This window comes from Synchiropus splendidus, chromosome 5 (assembly GCF_027744825.2).
Source record: "Synchiropus splendidus isolate RoL2022-P1 chromosome 5, RoL_Sspl_1.0, whole genome shotgun sequence".
NCBI lineage: Eukaryota > Metazoa > Chordata > Actinopteri > Syngnathiformes > Callionymidae > Synchiropus > Synchiropus splendidus.
The window spans coordinates 10,275,665-10,295,985 of NC_071338.1; the positions used below are offsets into that span (position 1 = coordinate 10,275,665).

At 42.4% G+C, this 20,321-nt stretch overlaps 1 protein-coding gene across 1 annotated transcript; it reads right to left on the minus strand.

Annotated features, from left to right (window-relative positions):
- Positions 1–2,172: 2,172 nt before the first annotated feature.
- On the minus strand, positions 2,173–20,321 carry LOC128758832 (G protein-activated inward rectifier potassium channel 1-like). The gene is made up of 3 exons (XM_053865207.1): positions 19,321–20,321; positions 5,549–5,765; positions 2,173–5,107 (listed from the first exon to the last, which is right to left on the minus strand). Exons 1-3 carry the CDS (start codon positions 19,987–19,989, stop codon positions 4,440–4,442), a joined length of 1,554 nt encoding a protein of 517 aa, XP_053721182.1. The 5' UTR covers positions 19,990–20,321; the 3' UTR covers positions 2,173–4,439.

A 20,321-nucleotide genomic window follows, 5' to 3' on the forward strand; every position in this document is an offset into this window, starting at 1 on the left:
ACCTCTTCACTTCTGGAGAGACGTCACTCACTCGGCAACCCCTCCCACATGCAGCGGCCACACACATAGAGGAACAGCGCACCTGCAGCAGACACCCTACATTCACTCCTACAAAAGCCTAGTTTAAGGCTTGGAACGCATTATTTCTTTTTCCATTCATTGTAATGGGAAAAATCGATTCAGATTTCGAACAAATCGCTTCTCGAACAGCTGTCTGGAACGGATTGTGGTCGAGAACCGAGGTACCACTGTACATCACACTTTTTATTTTATGATATTTACACTGTGTTTTATTATATGTATTTTTTTTTATCAGAATTTCATTCATGACACACAGGTTTTCCAATTTTCTCAATAGTTTGCATCAAGTGCACTTTTTTTCTTTTTTTTCTTTATTAAACTTGATGAATATGACTTGCACCTGATCCTGCTTGTTTGACCTGTGGATGACAAATGCAATTGCGATGATCACAAGGTATCATGTCATTTCACAAGCTTTAGGTTTGTTTACATGTCAGCAGATTAAATATGGTTATTGAACACAAATGGAATCCAGAGTAATTAATCAGCTCTATTACTTGAATGGACCATTTGTTCTGGAAAATGTGGGCAACGAGATTGAAATGGTTAAGAATTCATGGCATAGAAGACATGATGTTGCTCAGGGTTTGACTGTTGTGAACTTAATGTTAACTAAGTATGACATTAGTATAGTCAAGATAGTCCCCTACTGTCTTGTTTGGATACTTTGGGACACTGCAAGCTATAATTCATTCTTCAGTTAGTGTCAGTTGTTTGTCATGCTTGTAAAAAAAGACTAAAAATGACTATCATGACTTTACTTATCCAATAGGCCACACTCAAAGTTGTCTCACACAACTGAATGTGCTGTTTGTATTACTGTAGTGATAGTACTCATATGTGTTTTGAAATTAATCCACACCTGGTCGTTGCTTGATGTTTAATACTTGCCAGGGAAATACAGAAAAAGAGCAGTTGTCGCCAACACCTCTGCCATACTCACTCGCCAAGGAAAAATTCCTTACGTCTCCACGTCAGGTCAATGCGTTCAGTGGTGCATTCACGACCACCTGAGAATCTAAATTAAATGTTCTTGAAACAATCCAAACCCTAACAAACAAATCAACATCCAAAATACTAAAAAAGATTATTTGCAATAGAGATCATTACCCTGTTGCATTGTCATTACCCATTAATGTAAATATTTACAAAATAACTTTGGATTCACATTCCAACGCACTCCATGCAAACACAACCCTGATAGTATGTTTCAAGGATAAGTCTTGATAAACTAAAGTCACTTCTGGCATTCTCCAGACTGTCACGTCTTTCCAGAATGGCTATAGTTTTCTTAGTAGTTTGACTAGTTTTCTTCCTTGGAAACAGCAGCCGATGCTGTCAGGCACTGACTGAATGAGCAGTGCAACACGAGAGGAGTCACTTGTGTTTAATAGCCCAGTTGTTGGTGCTGTTGTTGAGTATGTCATTGAAAGTTAGTGAGCTTTCAACAAGGATGTAAACAATGTCAATATGAGTTGACATATAAACACTGTCTCGAGTGTCAGATAGAGACATTAGAGAGTCTGGAATTATTCTGAGTTGTGGTTTGAGATCAATATACAGTGAAAGTTATCAGTAGGTGTTGACCAGGTGGCCGAGGAGGCTTGTCTCAGGAGGTGCCATGCTTTGTGTGTCCAGCGGATGGTTGTTGCATGCCTCAATCAAAGCCACGGAGCAGGCGGTAAGAGCAGCAACTGGCAGGAAAGTAGACATTCTGTGAGGTGCGTGTTGATTGCCAGAAGTAGGTTGAACAGCAGGCATTAAAGGAGCCATGGAGATGCTTTGGAAAGAAGGATGAGGGAGACAGAGAGAGGGCTGCAGAATGTTGAGCAGTTTCTCCTCATAACTATTGCCAGGATGAAATGCATGAAATGGTAAGGAGAAATAAGGGTTATGTAGTAGCTGTAGCTGCAGCCAACACCACACACATACCTACTTCCTCTGGAGCAGTTTCATCCAGGCACACTCACACACAGCCACATTCACTCACATCATTCATTCTGGATGACTGCTACAATTCCTTGTTTAACATTCGACAAGATAAGTCATGACTCTTCACCACGTTATTTCAAATGATTTATTATTCCGCCGTGACAACATGAAGTTCGACTTGCATTAATACATGTACCCTGAAGTGAGTAAATATTCTCTTGACAATTGAATAAATAAGTGTGTGATCTAAGAAAATAAACTCAAATAGCGATTTAATATATACATGACACAGTTATAACGGGCCAATGCAAACACCCAACCTAGAGTACCAAAGAGTGCACAGTGGTAGAGATGACAGCTGGCATGGGTACGCTGTGGTAGACGCCATGAATATTGCCCTCTATTGTTTATTTGCAGTAGTCTTTCTGCTTGTTCTATAAAACAGTGGATTGACTGGAGGGATTTAAAGAATGAGAAAACTATAAAGGTTGGCATTTTATTCTCCAGCCACAATTTTGGTGTACAACTGGGCCCTGTAGAGTCTGTTCATCGCGTTTTCATGCAGAAACATTGTCATTCTTTTTGTTTAAAATTCAACATTGCATGTGAATATGCAGTCAGTGCTTCCTGGACGCTTGCAGCTTCTACTTCTGTACCAAAATGACAGGGTTGCGCAGTACTGAGGGGTGGAAGAGGTGATGTGTTATTTAGTTCTGACCCTATATAAAAAGTTTGGCTTGTTATAAACTTGACTGACTAATGTTACTAGTTAAAGGTCCATAACCACCAGTGGCTCAACACCTCCGTCGATTCCAAATGCCCTCTGACCTGGTCATCATCATTCACATCAGTATTTGCTTGAGTTTGAATGTGGAATCGTTCAATTGACGGTCTTCCATTCAGAACAAGACAAATGACCAGAGCAATGACTTGGTGTGTGATACGTCAAAGTGTGTGTGAGCTAGCATGGCCTGTTTCTGCACAGCATCGTGCCCTTCAAAAACAGAGTATAGACAACAGACGAGGTTTTACTGAGAACATATAATAAAAGTAACATTCATTCATTCATGTCCACGTTGCACATTCTGTCTGTTTCTGCAAATAGTTCCCGTTCAGGTTCATCATAAACGCTTCTTATTGTCCACCACACTATGTTCCTCTCCACCAAATATAATCACAACTCAATGATTTCAGTCATTGCTGATCAGTGTTTTTAGCTAAGTGGGAGAGTGGCTATATATATATATTATAGTGCAGAAATTGAAGCTGAAATTGAGATGTGAACTTTTGCCCCAGCCTGGAGCCGTGGCCTTTATTCCAGATTTCGCCACCTCACAACAGGTGTGTGACATTCTGCCCAAGGCAACTCTACTCAGGAGGCAGGAGACGACTTTACCAGCAGAAACAGTGAGTAAATATAATGCCAACACATTGCCACTCCAGATGTGTCGAATGTCGCTATTGGTTGTCCTAAAAGTCACAAAAAGACGCTTAATAATTTGCATAAATGGCTTTGCACATGCGCTACTCATCCACAGCCTGTTGCAGTCTTTGACTCTGTGATACTTCAGCGAGTGAGTCTGACCGCCTGTTAGCGCTTTGGATCAGGGGGGAGGCTGACGATGGCCGTAATAAGTGCTTTTTTACGGAAACCTGGCCCACAAAAAAAGTTGTTCAATTTGTCACGAGTTGCTTTTCACAATAAAAGTTGCCGCGAGGATTTGGAAAGCTGCCAGATTTAGCAAAACATTGCCAAGTCTGGTGAGATGCCAGCTTCTTTCTTTGAGTGAGTCGCTCACGAACAACACTTCTGAGCGAACTGCCCCTGCTGGCCAGATTGAGTACTGAGGGCAGAGGTGGGAAGTGGCACAGCGAGGGAGGGACGTGGGGAGGGTCTCTTCCCTTCTTCCTCATCGGTTGAGACAAAGTTCTGTGAACTTACAGTGCTGAAATGAGTAAGATAGAAAGTCATATGACTGGACATGTTTTATGTCAAGTATGAGGGACGATTTTCCCACCACATCACAGGAGATGGAACCTTTGAGATAATAACCGAAGAAAGTCATCATACTGCCCAAAATCGTTGATGGTCTTGTGTGGTTGGCTGTGGAATATAAATATTTATATAGCTATAGCTCAGCTATACATGAAAGCTAAATTGGCAACTTCATGAAAAGTGAGTGAAAGTAAGTGGCACCAATGGTGATCTTTCCAACTGGCTCACAGTAGAAGCGGATGGATGGCTTATCATGTTCTCCTCGGAATTGGGGCAATGGACCGCTGAGTATAAAGCCTGCAGATGTAAAATCCTGCACAAAATCAGCAGGAAATCTTCAAAATCACAGTAGTTCTAGTTTTATGCAATGCCCACCAAGCCTGATTCATTTTTTTTCAAATGGTTCAAGTCATAATTGTCTCTGCAAACATCAGCGGTCTGCATTCATTCTGCGCAGTTTGGGGGGCAGGTTGTCCTCTGGCCGACCCCCTGCAAATGGGATCTGAGCTGGGGTCGGAGCAGTTAGGCTGCTAACGGCCGCTGGAAGCCTGTGCTTCTCCATGTCTACGTCCTCCGCATCTACTTCAAGTGACAGCAGCTGGACCTGCTCCTCTGGGTGTCCGTGTCTGGCGGCAGGAATTGAGCTGGACCTCAGCCGCTGAATGCTGAGCGGCAGGTCACCGGTGCTCGATGCTTTCCCCCCAGGCAAAGCCGGCCCGCTCTTGAGCGCCCGCCACAGGTGCTCCTCTTTGGTGGAGCTCATGCGCTGAAGTTTAGAAGGAAGCCGGGATGTTTGATCTTCAATGTGGTCCGCGTAGTCAGCTGAGAGGAGTCGTTCCCTGCGGGATCCTCGGGCAGCGTTTCCCAGCGGAGGAGATGAGGGAGTCTGTGTGACTGGGAGTGGGTTGGGGGAAGTCAGCGGCGACTTCTCCTCCTGCTCTTTGACGCTGTAGGGAGGCGTCGGGACCTCGAAGGTGTTGTGGAACTGCGAGTAGTCGACTCTGAAGAAGCCTTCTTCAAGGGACATGACAGGGAGGAAGCGATGGCCCCACAGCACTTCATCTTCGGTGTACGAAGTCCGAGCCTGGCATGTCATTCCTGCGACGGAGAGGAAATGAAATCATAATCATCCAAAAGACTGATGTGACGATGACAGATAGAAGATGGCCACGTCATCTTGCAAGATATGTTGTTTACGTTACAGCCATTGCTGTCATTAATACACTTGTGCTTTGATTTGCAAATGATTTAAACTGCATGAATAAAACATGAATTATGATTATGTATGTATAAAAGCTGTTAAGCAATGATGTGGAGTGCAATATTATATTTGATCTTTACTGCTTTGACAATATGAAAAATGCTCCTGGGAAATGAAACGCCGGCATGAAAAAAATATGAGACAAGAGTTTGTGTTATTGAATAACTAAAGAGTGTGAAATTATTAAGCTTCCTGGATTATATTTTATATTGCTGAGAGATGCCACAAGCTTCAAGATGACGAAGTAAATGTAAGAAGTGACCAAAGAGGAATCTGACCGGTGGTCTCGACGATGCCTTCCAAAATGACGACAATCTCAAACTGCTCATTCATCAGTGAGCGCTGCGACAAATCGAAGAAGGGGCTCTTGGTGTTGATCTCGTGGCAGATGGTGAGCGGTGACACCAAGAAGAGCTGGTCGGCCCCAGTCCCAAAGCCGACGTCCAGCTCACACTGGTCCAGGGGGAGGAACTCGCCCTCTGGGGTCTGCCGCGACTGGACACAGGCAAATTGGTAAATGGAAACAGGGTTATTCCAAGAGTTATAATTCATGTTGTGTGGCTGAATTGTTTAAATAAGTTACACATTTGAAGACAAGTTGAACTTAAACAGAATCGGCCACGATAGGGTGACGTCACAGAGTGGGAAAACTGCAATGCATTATTGGCTTTTAGGTCAAATGGAAGGTTTGTTGTTCGCCAGCTCACTGCACCGCTCATTTGTTAAAGTTCGCTTGTTAAACTTTTATCGTGGTGCAAATATTCACTGCCACACTTGATCCCAGTACTGTTCTCATTCAAAAGAGACAGGGACTCCGGGTCTCTTCCAAAGCAAAGTTGCAGAGAACAGCCTGGATAGCAGCAACATCACTTTCCATCCAAACACTCAACACATGTTGGTGTCTATACATAATTTTTTGTTGAGCATATGTAGGTCAAGGCAGCAAACAGAGGCTGATGTTGATAACCTCTCTTGACTCACGGGGGTTTACGGAATGTTTCAATCAGAAATTCCATCAAGGCATGTGTTACACGAGTAGCATCAATCCAAAGCACAACAGACCACCTTCACTTGTTCATATACAGGTGGTTTACATGTCAGATCTCACCTCCTACGGATCAATTCTACCAATTTCGTGACATTTTTCAAGGTACCCAGCCTTTGGATGTGAGTTCAGCTCGTCCCAGTATGGTGCATCGACCTCTTTTTTTTTCTCTTGTTGCACTGATATATTCCCCTCCCGCAGCGACACAGTCATGACAGTGAATGTAAACGCAACACACATTGAAATCAGCAGTCAGAATAATTATACAGGTCTGAAGAGTGATCCACAGTGCTAGCTAGATGAAATATCACCTTATGCACTGGAATATGAAAGAAGGATGTTCATCCATTACAAGTAATTTAATTTGGAAATTACACCTACACTGTACTCGATTTTACCCAATTAATTCGCCTACTGATTTTCAGACATGGGGAAGCAAGCACTGTTATGTGACACCCTCAAAGGATCCGGGTCCTAGGGGAAGAGGGCGTTCGCCTGTACATCTTCTGGAAGAGATCACCTTGACAGAAACACAGTCCACCTCAAAGTATATGTGTGACATGGTTTTAATGTTTGAAAAAACAGCTACAAACGTCTAATCAAGATGACACCTGTGAGTCTGTTCATTTACTGTGTGTGTCAGTGAGAGTCAATGACTGAAGAATGCACAATAGTGTGCCTTTTATGGCCTTTAATACTAAAATAAAAAAGCTTGCATCATAGTGCTACCCAGAGATCCACCACCTTGTACTCCTGAGAATCATCCACACTCCCAAACAGCCACTGCCTTTGACCCTTATGAATGTATCGCAAAGATATTCAGCTGGTTAACAGGGAGATTGTTTCTTATGCAACAACAACTCATGCCCCGATTTAACTCTCACACACACAAACAGACATACAACATGGTCCCTATCTACCACATTCTCCCGCATGAAAGATTCAGTTGCTGTGTGCAGATGAATTATTCAAAAGTTTGGTGTGGCTTCATGTTTTACTTTTATCACAGTTCCTATTTAAGAGTAATGACGGCGTCACTAGAGGGAATTACGCCGCGAGCCTGCAGTTTAACTACCACTCATCTTCACTCGGACAATTACTCAGAGTCTTACGGCACTCATCATTTTCGGTTTCAGTAGCAGAATTGCAGAAATGAAAATCATAAAAAAAATGATTTAAAGACATTTGAAGCTTTGAGCAGGATGTTTCTCTGAAGACAAATGAAAAACAGATCAGCCAGAACAACAGGCAGATAAATAATGCATTTTCATTATAAAATAAAACTGCATGAATGAATAACACTGTTTACACTCACATCATGGGCCTCCAAAATTCAGGATTTTATCATGAGGACATAAGTTGTTGTAGCTGTTCAAGTGTATCAGCATGAAATGATTTGGTTACTTTGCACAACACCATCAAAATGTGTTGCACATTATGCAACTGTCAGAGCTAAAGGATGATACGGAATCTCCAGCTGGAATGAGAGATGTTTGTCGCGACTCTGCCTTGGACTGGTGACCACTGTGTCTCCCGCCTCCGCCGCCAATAGCTGGGACAGGCTCCAGACCACAGCAACACTGTGTATGGAACAGGCACCAGAGGATTAATAACTGAATGTCTTTGTGGGTGGGGTAATTATGAACAGTAGACTGAGGCCATTTAGAATGGAATATGCCAGAACCACTTCTTATTTATATTTATACACTCAAAACCTACTATTACAGAGTATAAATAACAATAAGAAAAGGTTTGATTCAATTACATGGGTAAACTTCTTTGCATGTTCATGTGCGTCACTGCTATTTTTAATACAAAGTCACCTCCTATTGGTTCATGTTAAAAAGTCAAACGCAGATGACTATCTAATTGTTCTCCTCAAATATTATTGATCACAAACTTATCTTTTAACTTGAAATGAGTTGTTTTACATTAATAAAATACAATAAAATGAAAACCACTGTTGGGACAAGAGTGTTCTGTTACGTGGGGGAAACACTATGTCATGTTGTTGTGAGTTCCGGTTGCGAGTGAAATGCAATTCAAGAAATTCATGCATTGTATTAGTTCTAGAGACAGGTATCACCTGGTATTTACATTTTCCTGTAGTGGAGTATTTTCTTTAAATTACTCACACATTGCTGTAATGGCCTTAGATTAGATATGTATACAAATATGTACACAAAACAACAGCATATATAAACCACTAAACTGAACCACATTGCATATCGAAACAAATAAATAAATCAATCTTGTATAATGCCACTCTCATGTACCCAGGATGTTTAATGGAAGTCTATGGGAGCTGTTCCCTATAGCTGCTGTGAAAGAAGAGATAAAAAAAAACAATCATTGATGCTCGTCGTCATAGATAGTAATATAATATAAATAATGATATCACTTCACATCACTGACGCTAAAGTACAGACACTTAGAAGGAAACATTTTGTGTTCCATTTATCAGAAAACAGGCTCCTAGAATCTTTGAGCATAACTCAATACTTGGTGGTTATGTTCAGGTGGGAAGTGGGATGACTGATTATCATTAAAAAAAAGTTTAGACGTGACATTTTTTTGCTGAAGAAAAGGACAATAAATGACCCCTCCTGGGATTAAAGTTAACTGTTCAAGACTCTTGCTTAAATAATATTGGATGACAGCTTTTACTTTCACCATTTCACTGTTATTAGTCCAAGAGTAACTGTAGTTTGACTCAAGCAAGAGAGCTGAATGGTCAAAACCATCAGTGCCCATCAGGGGTTGGCACAGCAAGTGACTGTCTCACCTGTCCTACAGCAGTAGCACAATTTCTGTAGGTGTCCTCTTGACAAACAACTCAAAAGGTGAGTTTTCTTTTTTCTGCTCTGCTTATATATCTTCCTTGTTTGCATGCACACGTTTTGTCCAAATGTGCTTCAGTGGGTTTGCTTTCATCTGTTCAGTTGGAGCATGTTTTTGCTTTTAATGACTCCAAAACATGATCAAAGAGCGCACAAACATTTTTAATTCATGCGCAAAAAATGTCCAGGCATTAAAAAAAGACTGTTGTTTGCTCGCGGGTAACTGAGCTCAGCATCCACAGATTCATTCTTGTAGTCATCTGATTAAAATTGAATGAAGACCATCATGAAACTGGAACAGTGGGAGAGGCCTCACACGGATTCTGCCTTTTTTAATTCCATTTGTTAAACAATCTGAAAGAGAATATCCCACCCATTTCCACTCTATTGGCAATAAACTACCCCACAAGTTATTTATGGATTAGTTTCTCAGTGACGTTTTAAAACTTCCTTTTATCGGGGCGCTTTTAAAAATGCATAATAGAGGCTCTTTTTCTGCCTAGTGGTCATCAAATGTATGATTGAAATAATACATTATTTATATCAGCGATGCGCCAAGTTTTACGGTGCCCAGCTACGTCGAACAAGAGGCAGGAGACACCTTGGACAGCCGGGCCTTCACAGAGCACACCGTGACTGACAAGCAGTGCACATCTGTCTCCTCATCTGAATTATTCATCTTTTAATTAAGTCAACAAACACTACTTTTTTTATTCCCTGGTGATCAGTACCTTCCCTCTGAGGCAGTAAGTTTTTGTGATTCACATTTTAAATATTCCACAATATTTTATTCTTGTTTTTTTCTGCATGTTCAGCCTCAGAGTTTGTAGCAAAGACTTTCTGGGCCCCTGTGTGCGAAGAGCCGCAGATGGCAAACAGGCTGTCATTTGTATTCACAGAGATGTTGAGGACAGAAAAGTGTGACATTTCACAAGAAGACGTCTGTGCCCACAGCCCCCGGCTCGCCCTGGTGAGCGCCTCATCCTTCTGATTCACCAGCAGCATCGGAACATAATGGCAACGTTCCCAAGTTCATTGGTTTTTACCCCATACACAAGTTAGCTGAAAATATAACTAGCTATCGTTGAGCGGGACAGAGTTGAGTAGCATTCTTTGGAGCTAGAACAAGATTTCAAACACAGGAATAACTGGCTGTCAACAGGGAAATAGAGACGGTGGCATCAAAATCTGTGTTGTGCCTTTGGATATATAACCACAAAGTCTTCGTACATCATTCATTTTGACAGTCGAACAACCATTGTGGACAAAAGAGACAGCATGCTCTCGGGTATACTATAGCCGAAAATTCACTCAACTGTCAGTCACAGCACAAGCAAGCATGAGCGTTGCAGTGTCACAGCTGATCTGCTTCAATTCATGCCAGTGAGAGTGTTTCCACCATGAGTGGGAGCAGCAGCAAGAAGCTGGTTCGGCACGTGGCTAAACATATGCAACAATTCCACTTATTCTGCGGAGCACTCTGTTTGAAAAGTAGCACGGGTCCAATATGTGTTCAACTGTGAGTCGCATTTTGCTTTGAAGCCAGCAGAGCAGGGATGGGCTGATGAGGCTTCATGAAACAGTGTCCTTATTTTCAGAGCCCAATAGATGCCGCTCTCTTCTCTAAAATCTTTGTATTTGAACAGCCATTCCAATAAAACGCCACCGAAGAGGCCCTAAAAATAAGGACACTGTTTCATGAAGCCTCACTGGCCCATCACTACAGCAGAGCCATGCAGGTGTATGTACCAAAGACCTTGTGTCTTGTGGAATGTGTCCAGGTGATGAGGTCACATACTGCGTTTACAAACAGATTTTTTAAAAACGTTTTTATGAGTAAATGAAACTTGAAATGAAAACAATTCTGTTCTGTCAGCCAGGTCTTTAGCAAAGCATATGTTCTACTTCCTGGTCAGACGACAAACTTTGTTGTGTTCAGATGTGAAGTTAATTGTCATCACACAAATCAGAGTTCTTACTCACCACGGCAGACACGATTATTCAAATGTGTGTCAATGAACCAGCTTTTCCCTCTTGTGGAACTAATTTCTAGTCTGACGATGACACAGTATACTTCCGCTAATATGTACAAAAAAGTTACTAAAAAGTAGAAAAAAAAGTCATAGTCCACAAGACACATTTGGTACCTACACTGACACAGGCATCAAGCCTTGTGATGTTAGATGACCTTACTTGATACTTGGCACCATGGACAGCAGAGCGTCTTGGCACTAGTGCACGTGTGTATACACACACACACACACACACACACACAGTAGAGGACATACTCTGTTCCCACAATGCTCTATGTTCCCTTTCAGTGTCCATATAGCACCAAAGATCGTGCAATGTTGCTTTCCTCAGGTCAAATCACAGCGAGACCACGGTGCTCCAGCTTTGCGCTACTTGTGCTTTTGGTAAAGTAGTCATACGAGTTCAACAATTGAAACGCAAGTCAGAAAAGTCGCACTCCTTTGCTCTAACTACTGTACATTTTTCTCCCCCAAAATAGTTTCTAATTCACTCTCCTTCTCCTTTCAATATTTTACATTTTACCAAGCTGTGTTGGTAATCTCCTGGAGGTGGAGGTTTAACATTACAAGCAAGCTATAGCGGCTCCATTGGTAGTTTCTTGATGTTTTCAGAGATCATCGAACCAGTATTACAGTTGAATTTCTCGTAGTGCAGGTACTGCTTCTTCTTAACTAAGACGACCTAGAATGCTCCAGATTTGGGAATAAATATTTGCATCAAACAAAGAGCAGCTCCGCCAGAGAACGGGTGCAGCAAGGCGAGGGAGGTGTGTGATCTCCTACTTCTGCTAAACACTCAGTGCCACCAGGGGGAATTAATGGTGTTTGGAGGAGGACCTGATGGAAAGCGCTTCATTTACCAAGCCACCTGAGAATCACATCGAGTGAAAGCAGCTCATTCCCAGCTGACTCACTTCCACTTCTCAGATTGTGTGTCTGTCTGTGTGTGTGTGTCTGATTTGAAAGGAGGAAAAAGGAACTTTAGATTGACAGAAATAGAAACGTATATATGACAACCCAATACTATGTAAATTCAGAAAATGTGTCTTGTTGTATGCTGACAAATCTAGGCGCAGATGCATCCAAACGCAACAGCATGATGTCAATTTGGGGTGACATCACAGGGGTGTCATGGCTCTCTGTCACATCAGGACTCTCGCTGATGAGGATGTGTGTGCGCAAGTTTGCCAGTGTCTCTGTGGTTCACACTTGTTCATGTCATAAGAGGGAAACGTGTAGATTTTTCTTCTTTCTTTAACCCTCTGTGCATCTTTTTACCATGTGTAAATCCCGGCTCCTTGTCTTGGATCACATCATCAATGTGACACAGAGGGTCGATGTTTCAAGCCCCTTGACAGCAGCATTGTGGTTTTACACTTCTCACTTTCTCCACGTGTGACAGCTCACCAGATACACTGGGACGTGTTCACATGTCTGCCTGTCAGTCAGCCACCACATATGCATCCTCAGCTGATACCACTGTCCCTTATCGCTTATCTCCTGCTGTGGACTTTCACACCGAGAAGAGCTTCTGTGAACCAGACAGGAAACAGCTGTCACTCTCTCCCTCTGGGGAACTGGCTGTTCCTTTGCCTTCCCCTGTCATGCTGCTTTTTAGACTGGCAGGATTTGTAGGGGCCGGAGACATTGTGAACAGGTTGACAAAGCACTTGTGTTTTTTTCAGTTTTTCAGATATAATACTACTTTTTTATGTATTCTTTTAGATATTTATTTGAATGACAGTGTGTTTCATTCAAATAAATCCAGACAGACAGTAGCAGGAGTAATTTTACTCTCTTTTTTGCCCAGAAGGGGGCGTAATATGAACCTTCAGTTTGTTTCCTACCACAACCACTGGTACACCAGCTGAGATCCCAAATTTTTGCAGATTTCTACAGACAAAAAAGACCAGAAAAGGAGATTATATGACTGAATTTTGTTGGCTCTGGTTTAACATCCGTGTCCTGTAGCTTACACCCGACAGCAATCTTGGCCACACTGAGGCCTTTCACTCGTCCATGGTTCCGGAACTGGTGCCGCTGTAAATTATCACATTCCTACTACAAGTAACATCTGACTTACGACCTGCTGGACTTATGTCCACCCGTACTTACGACCACAGCCAGCAGATGCTTATTTTTTTTATTCAATGTCTCGCACCGCAACACATAGCCTCCCGCCAACACGTACGACAGTTATGGCAGCACAGTATCCCACCATCTCATTCTCACGCAGCGATCTACCAATACCAATGGGGTTTCATGTTTTGGATGAGTTCTGTCGTCGAAGACTGGAGGTGAGCTATCAGCAGCTAATACCTGGACCCTAGATACTGGTGATAAGGCAGCATTCGGGTATTTAACAAGTGCAGTTTGCATTGTTTGTTTGATCTGTTCATTGTTCATTGAAAAGGGAATAAAACATTTATTTTATATAAAGCTCCCTCAGACCCCCACCCAAGCTCGGGCACTGGCTACTGAAATTGACTATTAGAGGCATAAACAATATTTCAAATGCTAAAAAAAATCAATGGAATGAATAAAAATTCAAATTTTTTCATGCTCAAAAAATTTGGGTGGGACTAAGCTGCTTGAATTGGTCTGCACACTGGTAATTTTTCATTGTGATTCTATATTCTTTGCTGTTTCCTACCAACAGGAATCTCCTAACAGCTCAGTGATGGATCACGATTCCCGGGCCGGAGTAGAGATGCAGACTCTCCGTCTGTTCCCGTATCTGCCCAGCAAGCTACCTCCAAAGTGGACACGCTAGGAATCATCTCAAGCAAAAACACAACAAGCCTCCAGCTTCACTTTCATTTTGTAAAAATCTAACGGGAACCATTTCATATTTTTGACTGTGTGGTCGATTATTAGTGTCTGTTCTGAGAAAATCCTAACAACACAACAGTTAGTTTCACGCTGACGCTGATATTTGCGACCCATTAGTGAGACGTTCAACATTCACCATGCGATCAGATGATATGTCTGAAATAGGAACGCTCTTACGTCCCTCAGGTAAATGGAGGAATTGCTAATAAACTAAATATGTAATGTGAAGTAAATATGTGAACAAACAGAACCAGAGTCTATTGTACTGAGGTTATGAATTTTCTGTTGCTATCACTCCCATTTACTTTGCGTGTTTAGAAACCAATATCCGAGGCTCACTTTACAACTGCAGCGCATGTGGTCTGGATCCATCTCTGACCACCATGTGTGGTCTCCAAATTGGATTTTAATGTCTTAATGTGCTCTTGGTGCACAAAAGCCTCTGTTTCTGTTGTGGTCAGGAGGCTGTGTTTGTGTTTGGCTCATAGAAAATGGGTCCGAGAGAAAGAAACACAGAGGACCAACATGGTCTCACTAACCCGGGTGCTGTGACATCGACTGTGAAAGACAGGGAACATGTCAGAAAATACTGCAGTGGTCTGGGATGGAGCCAGGGGTCTGACATTTAGCAAACCCAATGTCACCAAGTTTAATCTTGTGGATAAATCCAGTGTATCCTGGTCCCGTAAGAATTTACAACCTCTCTCCGGCTCTCCTCTATAAATTCATCACAGGCGGCTTACTCGGCTCAATCACTGGGGTTTACTGCATCATGTCTCATTTGTCCAGTTAGTACCGGGGCCAACCCACAGGCAGTGACCTTGAGCGGCGCACATGCAAACAAACTGAGGTAGTGCTCTCACTGTGCACTGCTGCAGGGCTGATGCATGGAGATAGCTCTTACTCTGCACCAACCCTGAAGCTTGATGGAATAATAGAAGTCGCTAATTGAGGATACAGGCAAACGCTCAGATTACTTGCATAACTTTGTCTCTGCAGCTACATTGAGGCAGGTATAGAAATGGAAAATAGTCCAGGAGACAGGTTGGAGAATAAGGAACCTGCTGTAGAGAAAGATAAGCAACAGTGCTCAGATAGTTTATCTTGCTCTATTTAACATTCTGTAGCACTGCTCAAGGGGAATATTCATGTTAATTGACACTGAAAAACATTAGAAAATAAACTTTTCTGAATGTACTACCTACCTCTGTATAATATATATTGTGATTCTTGTTGTATTTTTAAGTTAAATATTGCCATTGTTCCTACTAACATATGCATGACATTCAAATGGGTCATCACCATCTTTGTGTGAGTGTGTGAAAGTGTGTAAAGTGGGATTCATTGTCAGCATGTTTATATGATTTGTTCAGTCAACAATATATATAGTTAATAGCTAGCTTCAGTTACAAATTGTTTCATGCGAAAATATTCAGAAATTTAAAAAAAACAAACATTTTTTTTTAATTTTGCAATCTATTTCTGTAAATCTGAAAAATAGTAATACACATGTGTAAATAGTTATTTTGAAAACGCAAGCATTTTTCTCCCTCTGGCAAGGAGCTCAGTGTTTTTGCCTCCACCAAGGAAAAAAAACAAAGAAAAACGAATGTAAGACAATGGCATTTATAGGAAAATGAAGAAAGAAAACATTACATTCTGGTGTTGTTTTGGAACACTTCTGCCACCAGCTGTTCAAATGATATTCTAATGCTTGAAACAATGTATCTAAGTTGATGATTAAAATTGATTTAGGGCGATCACTGTTTTAAATAAAAATAAATGTATAAATAGGTGTAAATGAGCAGCTTGGCGGAGGTCCTCATTCTCAATGCTTTTCCTGTTGCTTCTTTTCTTATATTCTTTAAGTGGTAAATACTGCTTTTCACATTTTACTGAAGCATAATATTCAGATTTATGACTGTTACACTATTACTGGTGATCTCCAGTGGCCTGATGGTGATTCAGCAACAGAAGCAGAGACTCAAAACTCTCCAGGCTGTAACAGAAAGTTCTGTCTCTCAGGAATGATCTCACACCATCGAATATTTCCTGGGATGTTTTCAGCGTTGAAGAGATCTATTGGAGATTATTCAGTGCGTTGCAGAAGCCGAGGTCTTAAGTTTTATTTGAATGAGATCAGTCAGCCAGTGGAGTGAGGCCAAGACTGTAGCAGGTCATTAGTGCGAAGCCGTCTTCATCATCAGAACTCTAACGGCAACATTAAAGTTAACTTCGGGGCATTTTCTTCTTTTCCCTTCCGCATTTCCCATCAGAGGTCGCATCTGCAAGTCAGGCTCTTAACTGACTTGCATTTTGGAACAGTTTTTGGCATTCACTATTAATGTATTCCAGAGAGCCCGCAGAGACCAAGGGCCGCGGGCCTGTTTTAAAAAAATATATTTTCATATAATAATCATCTTATTACATTTAATTTTATGCTTCCTTTCTTGCTACACCCTGCTTTCTTTTTGTGAAGAATTGAGAACCTGATGAGTGTACTTGAGGAATATCAGGTATCTCAGAAGTGTGTTCTCAGAACTGATGGTTGCCCTTCTGGTCATAGCTTGCAGTTGCAAAGCGGTAGGTGACCCCCGACCTATTCTTTTGATGATAAGTGTGCAGTTGCTTTCAAATGCAATGAAATAGATTCTATCCTCAAAAATACCTTGAAGTACCTGAAGTTGCATTTTGAGTATTTGAGTATCTTACATCTTAATATCGTCATATGGGCTCAACATGAACATGAGTGTATTTAAGAAATAAGATCACTGCAAGGACATGACAAAGTCATGGAAAATAGTATGGATTGTTATACAATTGTGGTAAGAAAAAAACATTTTTTCCTCATGAGTCTAATCTAGTTCTATGTATGAGAAGAAACAAGCTAGATAGTTCACACTACTTGTATAGAGGGGTCTGAAATAAGGATTTTTGGTATGTGATTTCAAAGTGGGTTTTGTACGGGAGGTCTATTGTTATGATGCACTGAGAGAGAGGGTTCCAGAGTCGAGGGCACCTCAGCTAGATGTCTCATTGTGGACTGAAGGATGAAGTCACCGGGGAAGAAAGTTTTGAGATGTGCACTCGAGGAGGTGGAAAACAGCACCATTAAAATGGTATCACACTGAGTCTGTCTCCAAATCAACAACTTCTACACTCTCTAACAAAAAGTATGACAACCGCTACTTCATTAACACAGTGAAATATTCTTGACATATTTTATTGTAAGACCTATGTTCAAAATAAAGTTATTGCAGGGAAGGCTATCAATGAGCTGCTGTTTCAGACACGCCCTCGTGGAACTTACGACGATTATGGCTTGGATTAGCATCTTGGAAGCAGGAAAAGAGCTCCCACACCTTTTCAAGTGCTCAGCGTGAAGAGGAAAATGACGTATCGCCGAAATCATTGGAGTGAGAGATTGGCCAATGGGACACCCGAAATCTTTGTCTGTTTATGAGTTAATCCTCTACAAAGTTAGGCTCATTTTTCAGAGGTGCTCTCCATGGTGCTATATCAGGCGTATTTGGGTTTATTAAGTTAACCAGCGGACCATGGTCTCGCTCATCTGTTTAACTACAGGCAGCCTGAGTAAATCATTGTGGTCCATCCCCCTCGCAGAATGTCAGAGGTAAAGCACACAGTTAATCACACACAAGCTTGGCTCTTAAGAAGTCAGCCTTCTGTGGATGTGGATGGAAACGACTCACTCAAGGTTAGGTTCCGGCGAAGTTCATACTTTTAATGGACAACGTTGCAGTGCCATTCCCTTCATCAAACCTTTTTTTTAAACCACATCCAGGCCCATAAAATAGCTTTGGGCTCCCACCTTTTTGTTCACAGATTTTGTTCACATGTAGGAATCACGTTCGATAATAATAGTATCTCATGGTAAAGTCCCAATTTTTCATGGGTGAGAAGACAGTCAGCTCCTACAGACAAATCCTTGAGACTGGTCTGGTCTTCACTCAACAAGAGCGCCATCCATGAAATACATTAGCAAAGATGTCATCTTTGACTTGACTTTCATATAAGTTTCTCCTTTGTTTTATTGTATTGTCACTCTGCAGCAACAGTAATAGTTTCCATTATTATAAGCAATACTTGATGTTTTCTTTGGCCTGCTCCTCTCCTGACACATGAAGGCTCTGTAAATGTATTGACGCATTAATGGTGGCGAGTTATCGACCTTGTCTTCTTTCACCTGCGTTCATATCACTTCAAGAGTAAGAAAGCTAAATGCTGGGTTCATAGAGCATAATTGGTGGAATCAGTGTTCAGTGTGTCGGTCCGCCGCCTCTACAAGTTAATCGCCACTTGACGGACATGATTCATCATCCTCGACCAACTGTTGTGTCAAGCAAAGCACTGCTGTCCTCGTGGTATCTGGCTGCTAATGTTTGCGCTGGACAATCAGAAATCAAATTTGAAGAAACACGGGAAAGTGAAAATACATTTTCTGATGTATAAAGAATATGTGAATATGGTTTAACCTTTTCGCAATGATTTTAGATGTTACAGCACTTATATTCTGTTTATTTTATTTTTATATTGTGGTCTGGTCGCTAACAAACAGACTAAAGTTTAACTGACTAAATGGCTCTGCCTGACTCGTACACTTACAGACAAGGGTCAGTGATTTATAATATGGTTGAATATTATAATCTTCTGTAAGTTAGTTTAGTTTGATATTGGTATTGTTTATTTGGTTTTATCTGTTGGACTGCAGAAATGTTTCCGGGTCCTGTATGTCATTGGTACACGAGAGTGACGAAAAAAAGAAAATATTTGTCGTGAAATTTGAGAAAAAATGTGTTCAAGAATATTGTTTTACACTATGTAGGGAGATCTGTCCCTGTCACAGACAATCCAAGGCTCACCTTTTGGCTGCAAATGGTCACTCATACTCTGTTGAACTGCAGAAATGTTTCCGGGTCATTGGCACACGAGAGTAAAGGAAATATTTGTAGTGAAATTTGAGAAAAAAATGTTTTCAGGAATATTGTTATACTGCATGTAGGGAGATCTGTCCCTCTCACAGACAATCCACGGCTCATGTTTTGGCTGCAAATGGATGTAAGACCATAGCAAATCACGCTGGCCCTCAGAGGACTGAGTCCACTTCTGAGATGAATGATAATTCAATGCATGACTTGAAAAGCTCTGGTGAGATCTAATGAGCACTCGATGAACAAACGAAGCCACTGTCGTTTATTTGCAGTCCGAGATAATTGCATTTTTAGGATTTAAAAACGCGCACTTGCGCGCTAATGGACTTGAATGAAAGTCACGCTCACCTTGATGAGTTTGCACCTGATCTGCGCCGACACCATGTGGCTGTTGCGCAGGTTTCCCACTCGGAACATGAGGCACAACTTGCCGTCCCGCTGCGAGATGACCGCGTCCTGGCTGAACATGAGCGTCTCGGCGCGCTTCTTGGGCTGCGACATCTTGATGAACATGCACCCGATCAGGAAGGCGTCCACGATGGAGCCCAGCAGCGACTGGAAGAGGAACAGGATGATGCCCTCCGGGCACTTCTCCGTGATGTAGCGGTGGCCGTAGCCGATGGTCGCCTCCGTCTCAATGAAGAAGAGGAAGGCGGAGGGAAAGTTGTAGACGTTGGCCACGCACGGAATGTAGGACTCGTTGTGGCCGCCGTGGCTCAGGTCGCCGCGGATGAAGGCGATCACCCACCACATGGAAGCCATGACCAGCCACGCGACCGTGTAGGTGAGGATGAAGATGAGCAGGTTCCAGCGCCACTTGAGGTCCACCAGGGTGGTGAAGAGGTCAGAGATGTACCTGCTGGTCTCCCCGCCGAGGTTACCGTGCTGGACGTTGCAGCGGCCGTTCTTCTCCACGAAGCGCTGCCGCTTGCGCTTCACCGGCGCGGAGAAAGTCATGCTCCGGCTGGTGTTGACCACCTGATAGTCCTCGCCAAATTTCCTCCGAATGGCAGACATGCTGTTCGGTTTCCCGCCCGGGACGGTCTGGGAGAACTTGTGCCAAATGAGAGTCTTTACGCAAGTTTGAGCCTGAAATCCACGAACACATCAGCGCGCCACTCGCATCGTGGTGAGCTGAGGAGGAGAGCCACTCCACCCGTGGAGGCTCCGCGCCTCGGTGAGCACGGATTCTGCGCAATGATCCCGAGCCTTCACACGGGAGAGAGTGTGACAAATGGCAACTTTCTCCCAAGGGTGTCCCCCGCTGTGGAAAAAAAAGTCCAAAATCAGCACAGTGGTGCCTTTCCTCCGACGAGTCAACCGTCAGTTGGACTCATCCGCGAGGATGC

Coding starts and splice junctions, on each gene's coding strand:
- LOC128758832 (XM_053865207.1), bottom strand. CDS start 19,989: ATGTCTGCCATTCGGAGGAAATTTGGCGAGGACTATCAGGTGGTCAAC. Junction 5,766..19,320: donor TCAGGTGCAAACTCATCAAG/GTGAGCGTGACT, acceptor GCCTGTGTCCAG/TCGCGGCAGACCCCAGAGGG. Junction 5,108..5,548: donor AGGCATCGTCGAGACCACCG/GTCAGATTCCTC, acceptor TCTCCGTCGCAG/GAATGACATGCCAGGCTCGG.